At 45.7% G+C, this 12,297-nt stretch overlaps 1 protein-coding gene across 5 annotated transcripts in view; it reads right to left on the reverse strand.

Annotated features, from left to right (window-relative positions):
- The window catches only part of LOC100754902 (ubiquitin-like modifier-activating enzyme ATG7), a 222,672-nt gene that overhangs the window by 191,424 nt on the left and 18,951 nt on the right, over positions 1–12,297 (reverse strand). For 2 of the 5 annotated variants that reach the window (XM_035448951.1, XM_027429134.2), the window contains exons 1-5: positions 10,064–10,273; positions 8,022–8,188; positions 7,444–7,498; positions 3,643–3,760; positions 1,189–1,266 (exon numbers count right to left, since the gene is read on the reverse strand). In XM_035448951.1, coding sequence (XP_035304842.1) covers positions 1,189–1,266; positions 3,643–3,760; positions 7,444–7,498; positions 8,022–8,169 — 399 coding nt within the window. In that variant the 5' untranslated portion in view covers positions 8,170–8,188; positions 10,064–10,273. Of the gene's footprint in view, positions 1–1,188; positions 1,267–3,642; positions 3,761–7,443; positions 7,499–8,021; positions 8,189–10,063; positions 10,274–12,297 lie in introns of those variants that run through there. The other 3 variants (XM_027429133.2, XM_027429135.2, XM_035448952.1) reach the window with 2 other exon arrangements.

Consider the following 12,297-nt stretch of genomic DNA (forward strand, 5'->3'; position numbering starts at 1 on the left):
GGTTGGCCACTGTGGGTCATGGAAGTGCTGTTCACACTAGGGGACAGAAATCTAATCCTGAATGTCAGCTGGAGTCTATTGAACATCCACTTGACAGAACACAACAGCATTTTGCAGACATCTACATATGCAGATGCCTTCCTCTGCTACAGGGTTGTGTGTAAACTTACAGGGAAAGCAGGTTCTTAACTAGTTGGCAGGCTGCCCTCAGCGTTTATATAAATTAAGTCTTGTGTATAGAAAGGTTTTCTTGTAAACAATTGTTTGGGCGCTGAGCCAGGTGGCATGACAGCCTCTATCCAGGAACCCCTTTCCTCTGTGCTATGGCTGCTACTGAGACTCTGGATCTGAAGTGTCTTCAGAAGCAAGCAAAAGCTTGGTTCTCGGGCTGTAGTGCTGACAGCCAGCTGGGCCTTTAGGGGGTGGGGTGGGGCTTGGGGTGTGGAGATTAATAGGATGGAACTCATTGAGGGCATGCCTTTAAAGGGGACACTGGGCACCCAGCCCTTTCCTGGTTTCTCTTTGCTTCCCAGGCACCATGAGGGGAAGTGCTCCTGTTTCATGGTAATCTCTGCAACCACAGGACCAAACACAGTGAGGCCAAGAGACCACAGAACAACACCTCTAAAACTATGAGCCACCTTCTTATAAGTTAATTATCTCAAGAACTTTGTCCTAGTGACAGCAAGTGGAGTGACATGATGGGCTTTGAAGGAATGCTAGATGCTTATTTGTTGTCTTTCATTTGTTTGTTTTGAGACATACTGTTGCTATGTAGCTGGCCTGAATGTACACCAGGTTGGCCTCAAGCTTGTGAGTATCCCGTCTCCATCTCATGATTGCTGGGGTCACGGATGTGTGTCACCACACCTGGCTGTAGGATCCTATTTAACACAGACATGATCTGGCAGCAATGGGGCCTCTCCCCCCTGAACCTGCTCTACCCTGTGCTCAATGACAGGAGTGGGGTCACTATGTTTGAGAAATTGTGCAATGGCTGTAGGGTGATCAAGAGACAGATCAGTCCTGCACTGTTCACAGGTGCTAGCACACTCTCTGCTACTCAGCAAGCTTCCCGTGAATGGCCTTAGCACACCCTCCCAGGGAACAGTTTTAGAGACAAGAATGGAGCCCTTGTTGGTACACTGGGCTGAGTCAGGGTTGTGTAGTCTCCGCCCATTTACTTACCGCAAAGGTCAGGAGCAGAAACTTGTTGAGGAGCATGGGGTTTTCGAGAGCAGTGCCTGACTTTATGGCTTCCCAGATCTGCCAGAAGAATGAAAGATGTTAGATTGGGCTGCTGGTTTCTCTGTCCAGCCGCTGCTCTCAGACACTGAAATGGCTCATTATCTCTCTCTGCCTACTTCACACTGCCTCTCCAGCAGCCTTGCTCCATCATTATCAGCTGGTCAGAGTACCTGACATCTTCCCTCAGAGGCACTCAGCACAGAGGAGGCAAGTAGACACTCACACCTTTGAGATGCCCATCAGGAGGGAGTCACTACTGTCTGCTGTGTGCCTGGCATGTCATGGTTGCAGAAATAAAAAGCTCATGTTCAGCTCCATGCAGGACTTCTGTCGTAAAAGCAGGACACCTGACCTGTCAAGAAGTGGGGATTGGGGAAGGGAGGCTCTGAAATGAGGAGTGATTTGAACTAAACTACACAGTGTGGCTTTCTCTTTCTTCTTTCTTTCTTTTTTTTTGGGGGGGGCAATATTGCCCTGGCTGGTCTGGAATTCTCTAAATAGAACAAACTGGTTTCAAACTCAATAGACCCCCTGCATATGCCCCCTGAGTGCTGGGATTAAAGGTGTGCACCACCACACTCATCACCACAGGGAGGCTCTCTCAAAGTTCTATTTGGAGCACTGAGAGATGAGAAAAGGAGCTTGGCCTCCATGTCTGAATACTAGGCTAGTGCTGTGTGTCTGTGGACAAAAGCCAGGTTGTCACCAGCTCATAGCTCAGTTGCTACACTATGTTGCTGTAAAAGCCACAGCAAATACTGGCAACAAGAACCATGTCCCAAATGCACATAAGCAGGTATCACCATCCTGGAAGCGTGGACCCCACTTTCTTATGAGCTGGCTGGGCTGGGCTGGGGTGGGGACCACAGGAGAAGTCTGAGCCTGGTCAAGGTTAGGATTTTTCCCTTTATGGGGTAAGATCTGATGCAACTCTCCAGAGTTGCATCCACTTTGAGGGTGACCACTGGGACCCACACAGAGAAGATTCATCTCTCATGTTTCTCTGGTGTGATTATTGTTAGTGTGGCTCCTACAGAAGGCCCTTTATTAAACCAACTTACAGAATACAGACACAATGGGCAGTGACCACAGCGGAGTAATTGGCTCTTTTGTGTGTGGGGAGGGAATCCTCAAATTTCTTTCATCTAGTTACCCTGAGATATTTAACTATAAAACAATCCATGTGCTGTGCTGCAGGGAGCTAAATGTACCCCTCCTCACTGCTCAGTACTGCCCATCCATTCTCTCTGGCTTCTCTTGCTTCCTCTCTCCCTAGCCTTTACCGTTCTGCTCTGCACTCTCCTTGAACTCAATATTTTCAGCTTCTATATATGACTGGGGCTCTGGGCTGTTTGTCTTCTGGGCCTGGTTCATTTCACTTCCTCAAAGGCCTTCCTGTTCTCCCCATGTTGTCACAAATGGCAGGATTTTATTCTTCTTCATGGGTAAGATCCCTGTGTATATGTACCACATACCTATAGGAGCTCACCTGCTCAGGGCACCCTGGTGACTGTGGACAGGCTGCAGATGTGCCTTCAACGTATAGATCTCACTTTCTCTAGATAAGACACCCAGTGACCACTCTGGGTCACCAGCTAGTCCTCGTCTTAGTCTCTGAGGCACTTTTACTATCCTGCACAGCAGCTGCACTGATTACATCCTCCAATGGTGTACAAAATGCCATTTGTTTTCTAAAAGTAGTGTGAGGACCCTTCAAATAAATGGGACAAGAAGATAGGCAGAGACCAACCCCTTCCACCCCACTCTTTCATTCTCCTCCACCTGACACGCAAAGAGGCAAAGTAGACATCCTGATAGAGAACACATCTATGGCCCAGAGAGAGGCAACAACACAGGGCAGGTGACAAGCCACCTCATCCACTTGGTACCACTGAGACAGTGGATACAAAACTGACTGGGAAGAAATGTCGGAGGTCTCGGGGGGCTCACAAGTCAGCTGGCACTGACTAGAGTTTGTCCTGGAAATACCAGAGGCCTGTAAGTGCCATTGTGGCTCAGAACAGCCAAGCCTCCTAAGGGACAAAGCACAGAGCCCCAGGTGCATTTGGTCACAGCAACACAATTCTCAGAGGCCACACTGCTCCAAATGTTCCCTGAACTCCAGCAGCCAAGCTCATTTTCTACCTTATCCCTGCATGAATCCCACCCCCAGACTTACCTCCAAGCCTGGCTGTCTCCTCCTGACCATATTCTGCACAGGAAAGAGTTGGCCATCTTCCCTCTGGGGAAAAAACCCTCAAACTCGCCAGCACCAGCACCTCTATGCATCTCTTATAGACTATTTCTGTGATAGATCCGTATGCCTGAGTAGACACAGTGCACTTGCCTGAACCCCAGGACACACAATGGAGCCGTTGCGGCTGTGTAGCTAACCTCGTTTGCTGACTGTTCCAGAAGGAGCTTCTTGTCTGCAGTCTTAAAAGCCTCCAGTGTGTTGGTGTTGTACAGGGTCCCCAGGGCAGGGCAGCAGCGGGCAGGCGTGGGGGCACTCCTAGACATGAGACAAAGAGTTACCCAGCATGGCTGGGACCCTGAGCAAAGCATAAGGTGACAAGTAACCCTGATACCACTGACTGGGGAAGAGATCAACGTTATACTGGTTCTTGCTCACGCAGAAGAAAGCAGGTGCTGTCTGGGGATTGTCTGTACCCCTGGCCCTCAGCTGTCAGCCTCCTATTCTTCCCAAAGCACATTCGTCTTTATTCTTTCCCACAATCAAAGTGAGGAGGAACTAGTTGAAGCAGGAACTGCCAAGGGCCCGAGTTCTAACTAGCAGCTCTTTCCCCTCTTAAGCCTTAGGAAACTGCCTAGTGTGATGGTTAGTTCAAGTCAACTTGAAACAAGCTAGTCATCCCGAAAAAGGAACCTTATTTGAAGATTTGCCTCTATCAGATTGGCCTGTAATGTATGTGGCATTTTTTTCTTTGTTGATTGACGTGGGAGAGCCCACACCACCGGGGGTGGTGCCACACTTGAGAAGGTGGTCCAAGAATCCAGACTGAGCAAGCAATGAAGAACAAGACAGTAAACAGCACTCCTCCATGGCCTCTGCTTCTGTTCCTGCCTCCAGGTTTCTGCCCTGATTTCCCTGCATAATGAACTATAACTGTAAGTTGAAATAAACCCATTCTTCCCCACATTGCCTTTGGCCACTCTGTTTATCACAGTATTAGAAAGCAAACTTGAATCCTGGGGTCACACAATCACAGAATGTACAAGTCCCACTGGTGGACTCAGGGTACACCCCCACCCACCCAGTGCTGGCTCCAGACCACATATCCCGGACAGCAGTCCCATGTTCCTGGCTAAAGCCTAGAATCTCAGCACATTGTCAAGAATGGCCACGCACACTCTGGAAGACAAACTTCCCTGCTTGTCCCACACATGCAGCTGCTATGCCATCTGGGCCACGGATAAAATGCAGGACGGCCAGACAGTTACTGTCAATCTAGGGTACCAGCCACACTCATACTCACTACACTTCCCCAAAGGCCTCACAGGAACTGGAGAGATGAAAGAAGATGGACTGATTTTAAACACAGGCTTGGAAAAAAGACTCATCTGCTGTCTCTGAAGTGATCACCCTGAATTTTGTAAAGTACTGTTATTAAAAGAAAATAACCTTGGTGCTGGAGAAATGGCTCAATGGTTAGGAACGCTAGCAGAGGACCCAGATGCAATTCCAGTGAAAACCTGATGGCTACAACCATCTGTAACTCCAGTTGGGATCCATGCCCTCTTCTGATCTCCGTGGGTGCCAAGCGTGCACATGGTACACATACATACATTTATTCACTTAGGCAAAACATTCACCCAACAAAATAAATAACTAAATCTAAACATTAAAAAAATATTTCTGCCACTAATGGCTTAATGTTATTGTCACGTGGGACTTACACAGAGAGAGGGTTCTATCATTCATCACCCTGAGGATAGTACATGTGTCAGAGACAGTGTCTTTTGATACCTTTTCCTTTTTTTTTTTTTTTTTTTTTGGTTTTTCGACACAGGGTTTCTCTGTGGAGCTTTGGAGCCTATCCTGGCACTTGCTCTGGAGACCAGGCTGGCCTCAAACTCACAGAGATCCACCTGCCTCTGCCTCCTGAGTGCTGTGATTAAAGGCGTGTGCCACCAACGCCCGGCCTTTTGATACCTTTTCATGTGCGGTGCACAAAGGGGCTAGAGGGGGCCTGATGGAAAGAGATGCCAACCTAGTACAGGTGAGGAGGACACATGAGTAACAATGGCTCTGCTAAACGCCACCAATAAGCTTTAAATGCCAACCAAGTCCTGGTGGGGGTGTGGGGAGACCTTCCAGTGGCCAAAGCCTTCTCTTGAGAGCATGAGTCATTGCATCACAGGCTGTCTGTTGGGACCTTTTTGGGGTCTGCTGATCATCTCGTGACTAAGGGTGACCCACTGAGCCCTTGGGGTCTGCTGACCATCTAGTGACTAGGAATTTACTTCCTTGTTCCCTCCTTCCGACTAGGCCTGTATGCAAGAATGCACACTTTCTGCCCATCCCTATGGGAGGAAGGTTGGGAGCATGAAACCCTGACCTGAGTAAATTTCTACTGTGGCTGCTGTCTATATGTCTCCTCCTCCTTTGAAATAAACGGCATTCTCCTTGCAAGAATGACCAGCTGTTGTGTCTTTATTCAATCCTCAGATTCCCTCGACCGAACACAGGCATTACAATCACATTCCTCCACTAAAAATAAAACATTCCTCATGTAGGCAAGGTGAAGGCATGGAAGGTGGAAGAGGAGAAAGAAATCATACAGGGCAAATTTGGGCCTGGAGAGGAGAGGGAGGCAGAGCCTCTGCTCAGCAGGCTTCCATCGTCAGACAGTTCTATGGAATCAATGCTGAGAAGGAGGTTGGGGTCAAGCACAGTTTAAGAAGGGACTCTGTCCAACATGTCCCAATACCCCAGGTGTGTGCAAGCTATCACAGATCCCTGCTGTGCAGAACAGAGGCTACTTCCAAGAACACAGATACTGTGGGGATGGCTCTTGGCAACACCAGACACAGACAAGCTACTGACCACATCTACATCTGACTAGGCTTCTACCAGGAATGACTAGGATTTCATTTGTTTGGATGAGTTATTAGTAGGTAGTTATGATGGAGAGAGATGACGCAGCAGTTAAGAGCACTGGCTGCTCTTGCAGAGGACTTAAGTTTTGAATTCCAGGATCCACACAGTGGCTCACAAGCAACTGTTGTTCCAGTCCCAGGGTATCTGATGCCCTCTTCTGGCCTCCTTGAGCACTGCATGCATGTGGAATACATACACACAAGCGGACAAACACACATACATATTATTGTTATTATTATTATTATTATTATTATTATTATTATTATTATTATTATTATTAAGAAAAGAAAGCTCTGAAGAAAAGAGAAATGCCCGCAGGTATTTCATAAAGATATAAACACTAACATTGGTCTGCATTTATGTTACCCTTCTAAAATCTGCAATTTGATGGGGATAAAGGAATAAAGTAGATTAATCTTTTGAGAGATTTAATAAAAATAGAGGGGGCCAGTGAAATGGCTCAGAGGATAAAGGCACTTGCTGCCAGTATTCACCACCTATATTCAATCACTGAGACTAACACGGTACAAGCAGAGAGAACAGCCTCCTATAAGTTGTCCTCTGAGCTCTACACATATGCTATGGTAAACATGCACCCATGTGCACACACACACACACACATAGTCACATTAGTAAACAAAATGTGATTTGTAAACCGTTTTTAAAGGGCAAGAATGATAGTTCAACAGTTAGAGATCGCTGGCTACTCTTGCAGAGAACCCAGGTTTGATTCCCAGCACCCACACAGTGGCTCACACCCATCTGTAACCCCAGTTCCAGGGGACTCAATACCCTCTTCTGGCTCTCATGGGCACTGCACAAATGTGGTTCACAGACATACATGCAGGCAAACACTCATACATAAAAGAATAAAAGAAATAAATCTTTAAAACAAAGTAGTATAGTTAAACTATTCTCATTTTTTCCTCTAATGAACAAATGTAGCAGACAGTCTCAGCAGGAGGCTCTGGCTCCATACCCAACCTGAGAGCTTCCTTAGCTGCTCAAGGAAACACTCACTCCTTGCCCAAAGGAAGCAGGGTCCTTTGGAGTATGTACAAATCAATACTCACATGTCAAAAGCACTGAACTCCAATGTCAAGCGTGTGGGTAGACCGGCAGAGTCACCTGTGTGAAATTATTGTCATGTCTCAGTGACAAGCAGAGTGATGGTGCCCATGTGAAAACAGCTACTGCTGGTCATGCCCTTTTATTTGAAAATTGAGCTCAAGGTACCCTATCCATGACATGCAGATAACATGTGCACAGATGACAGTGGATCTTGAGAGAGACTGACAGGGAGGGACTTGTAACCAATATAAAAAGTACACCCTGAGAATCCGCCGTACCCCCAATCCCGGAAGCTAGCTGAGCAGTGTTTGCCCTAACAACTTGAGCTTCACCACTCTTTTTTCCCCAGGGGGAAAATATTTTAAGATAGACTTGGGGTAAGTTTCAAGAAAGATACAAGAAGTTAAAAAACTGTGGATATAAAAGATAAGCATATCCCTTGTCTGGTGTTCATGAGGCTCTGGGTTCCATACCCAGCACTCCAAAAGTGATAGTAACAAGTGCCTAATAAGGGGTGCTGTTCCACAGAGGACCGACAAGAACACAGGGATCAGGAACAAGGCAAGTGGGGACAGCCTACCATTGTAGTAGTAGCCTTTGATGTCCTTGGGAGTCTCATCCAGGCGGTACTCATTCAACTTCTTCTGGGTCAGTTCATGCCAGAAGCCAACATCCAGGGCACTATTAAAGGGGGCGAACTGCAGCTTGGACAGTCCAGGGTCCCCCATGGCCACTGTTCTTACCGGTCTATGAAAACAAAAATCAAAATAGAGCTAAAGTCAAGCAAACCATTGGGGCTGGAAAAATGGCTCAGTGGCTAAGAGCACAGAACCCACATGGTGCCTTACACCTTCCTATAGTTCCAGGGTCAGGAGATCCAACACTCTCTTCTCCTTTGGCTTCTGCATGAATGCAGTGCACATAAACTCACCGAGACTCACACACATAAACATAAACATAAACATAATCCATAAATCAACCTTTTCTTTAAATAGCTAGCCAAAGGCAGTTCTAGTGTACAGGTTCATTTAAGACAATGCTTAGTCTATAGTCGCACTCTGCCCAGAAGTGTGACATTCAATGACAGACCTCTGGAGCCATTCCAATTCCTGACAACAGAGCTCTTTACCTTTTATTTTTACTTATCATCATCATCATCATTATTAATTTTTTAGACAGAGTTTCTCTCTGTAGCCCTGGCTGTCTTGGAACTTGCTCTGTAGACCAGGCTGGCCTTGAACTCGTAGAGATCTGCCTGCCTCTGCCTCCTGAGTGCTGGGATTAAAGGCATGTGCCGCCATGCCCATCTCTACACCCCTTAAAGAGCAGTTCCATGTCCCTTTCCCAGGCACCGACCATTCTGTTATTGTGAGACTAACACCACATATCCCTTAGAGAAGGAGACTCATGTGATTTAAACTTGAGTGACCGGCTTACTTTATTTAAGACACAACTTTGAAAACACCCTGAAGAACTTGTTGAACTTGTCAAGTTCAGTCTCTTTATAGGAGTAATTTGTATAAGCAACCTTTCTGGCATTAATGTCTTTAATCTTATGTTAGCAATGAGCATGCACCTAGGCTCCCTCCCACTTGAGGCAAGTACTAGGGCCCTGAACTGCACCCCTAGCCCTACCCTTGACTCCATTTCTCATCATAGTCAGCTGGAGACTGACTCCTTGGAGACTGTCACAGTCTATAAATCCAAAATCAAAAGTCCCATAAGTCAGAATGTGCCTATCTGAGCCAGGCGTGGTGGTACATTCTGTCATCCCAACCCTTGGAAGATGGAGGCAGGAGGATCAAGAGTGAGAGATCATCTTTGGCTACCTAGTGAATTCAAGGCCAATCTGGACTACATAAGACCCTGTTAAAAGGAAGGGAGGGAAGGGGGGAAACAAAAGGAAGAGAAAGGCAAGAAGGGAGGGACAGAGGAGGAGGAGGAAGGCCATCTAGAAGGCCAAGTTGGAACTCTGTCTGTTGAAGATCAATGCTGAGCATTCCAGCTGAGGTGGGTAAAGTCCTCTTCCCATAAGCCTTAATTCCTTTAAAATCTCATCTTATATCCCTTTTGTTCCCTCCCCATAGGGTCCATGCTGGGGTGGAGATTGTTGCATCTCTTAAGTACATGGAAATTTTGCATTCTGTATCACAATATGTATTTTAAATGTTTTTATTTCCCCATTCAAGTCATCAAGTGAACACGGCTCTGCAAGCAGGCTTGCGTATGTCCCAGGACTGTGAAGCACCCATGTGCATACCTGTGAACTATGTATGTGCACTAGGCCTGTGAACCACTCATGTAGACTATGCATGTGCCCCACAGCTGTGAGCCATCCATGAACACCATACACGTGCACCTCACTTTCAGGTGTGCCCATTTGGATGAATATAGCATGGCAGGAAAGCAGTGTGGAGTCAGCCTCAGCACTACAGACCTGAGAACTTCCCAGTGGCCTGTGTGCAGCTTCCGGTTACCAGCACACGTTTAAAATCCTAATGCTGCCTGCGCCAAAGGAAAAATGAAAATCAACTTAGCAACCATCTTGTTTGCCAAAGAGCTGTTTCTGCCCATGCCTGGCTGTGTGTCTGTTTAAAGAATGATGGATTCAGGGTCACCTACCTTCACTTACTGCATGTTTGGCCACCCACATAGGCTGATTTAGCCAATATGGTTCTGGATCATTTGGGTCGACTTGGTTATCTCCTGCTTACTCTCCGCATTAAGCAGTAAACTGTCACTATTTTTTCTGGATCTTAGCTCTGCAGGCAGGCATTCATATTGGTTTTTACACCGCTGAGCTGACTACTCCACTTTTATACAGCCTCTGCATTTTCTAGAAATAGAAAGAAAGGCTATGCATTTCTAGAAATTAATCTTAATTTCTAAAATAGGAGTTATTCTAAAAGCTAGAAAATTAATTTATGACAAGAGCTAAATCTGAAATGTTTCATTTAAAATTGATTATGAATTAACTATCTTTTAAATGTTGACTTTTTTTTGGGACAGCATCTCATCATGTATTCTTGGCTAGCCTAGAACTCACTATGTAGACCAGGATGACTTCAAATTCTTAGAGATCTACCCGTCTCTTCCTCCCAAGTGCTAGGATTTCGGGTTTAAGGCTTGTGCCACCACACCCTATTGAGTTTTACATGAATATTTAAATAAGGAAACCTCTCCCATGTAAGATTCCTGTAATCCCAGCACTGGGGATGCTGATGTGTGTTATACAGGGAGTTCCAGGATGAGGAGAAGCCCCTGAGGCCCCACCCCCTTTTGAGAAGCTACTGGTGGCTGGTGACTGCTGAGAGACGGTCATCTCTTTTAGGGATGTGGCCCTAGTAGGTAGCTTATGCCTCAGTGGGTGGCCACACCCCATGTGCACATGTGCAGCACTGACTGGAATCAGGTAGTTGCTAATGACAAGAAATGAAAGGAGGACATGAAGCTAGGAGGGAGATGATGGGGGCTTTAGGGGAAGTGGTGGCTGGATAGGATCAATAGGCATTGTATAAATCTATGGACCGTCCAAAAATAAAAGAAAATATTATTAAGAAAAGAAAAAATGAAATACTTCTGACTTAGGATTAATCATTAAGTGTTTAAACTAGGTCAGTAAAAGTCACAATGAGTATTACGGGGTATTTTCTTCATGACCAAGCAAAATGTACATCTTCCTGCTTTTTAAAAAGCATAAGAATACAACCACCAGCTCACAGGTGATTAACCACACATTTTCAACAACTTGCTTTTTGTTAGTATTTACAATTTTCTTCAGTAACAGCAAACTGAGCTCCTCATTTCTTATAATGTGATTTATTTAACTGTGTTCCAAATCTGGATTAAGAATTAAACTGAACTCGGTGCGAAATTTTTTTCTTTTTATATAATCTAGACAATTTCTATAAGACAGGCTTTAAATCAGGAGAATTTAAATATAAATAGCTAACACAATAATTTCAGTTTACCAGGGCTGTAGATACTGTCTACTTTAAAGCCTTTATAAGTCCCTTTAATATTCTGCCTAGCAAGGATTCCTAAGCTTTTACTGCTTACAGCCATTGAGCCTTTGAGAACATCTTACACAGCTGGGACACACAGGTGAAATGGTCAATACCACTTATCAGGGTGACTTGCATACTCAGACTGAGCCAAACACCTTTTCTTCCTTAACTTGCTCTTGTCAGGTATTTGTTACAGTGATGAGGAAAGCACTTTTACAGAATATTGGTCCCAAGTGGTCTTTGCAGTGTTAGGTCTGATTGTCTGGTGCCTTTGGAGAGTTGAAGGGCTAGGAACTTCACACTGAAAAAGCCCAATACTTCTGTAAGCAGAGCTCAGTGGGTGTTTTGGTGGGAGTTTGGAAGACCAGAATGCCAAGAGATACACGCACAAGTGGAGGCCAAGATCGTGAGTTTTCAGCAGGGGAAAGAGCTCTAGCTTGGAACTGTGTCACAGGTCACCCATGTTGTGCTCTGGCAAAGAATCTGGCTTCATTCTGCCCATGTCTGAGAATTTAAGTGAAGCTGGCCTCAAAAGCAATGGACTAACGACATGATAGCACTCAGGTCATGGTATGATCACCACTCACTGCTCTTATCCAGTCTTCAGCAGTCAGGGGAGAAAAGTATTTTTTTTTTTAATGTACTGTGTGGTAGAGAAAGGAGGAGAGAGGTTAAATTTGCCCCCCAAGAGGGTACAGAGAATCAGTTGTAACCATTAAAGGTATTATCACCATTAAAGAGAAACCCTGTGTTCTGTACCAAGACAATAGAAAAGAAGACCCAAGGACACACACTCCTGAGGGTTCCAACCTTTGAAAATGAGAACTCACTTGACAGGGGAAGGAGTTC

Source organism: Cricetulus griseus, chromosome 8 (genome assembly GCF_003668045.3).
Source record: "Cricetulus griseus strain 17A/GY chromosome 8, alternate assembly CriGri-PICRH-1.0, whole genome shotgun sequence".
Lineage (NCBI taxonomy): Eukaryota > Metazoa > Chordata > Mammalia > Rodentia > Cricetidae > Cricetulus > Cricetulus griseus.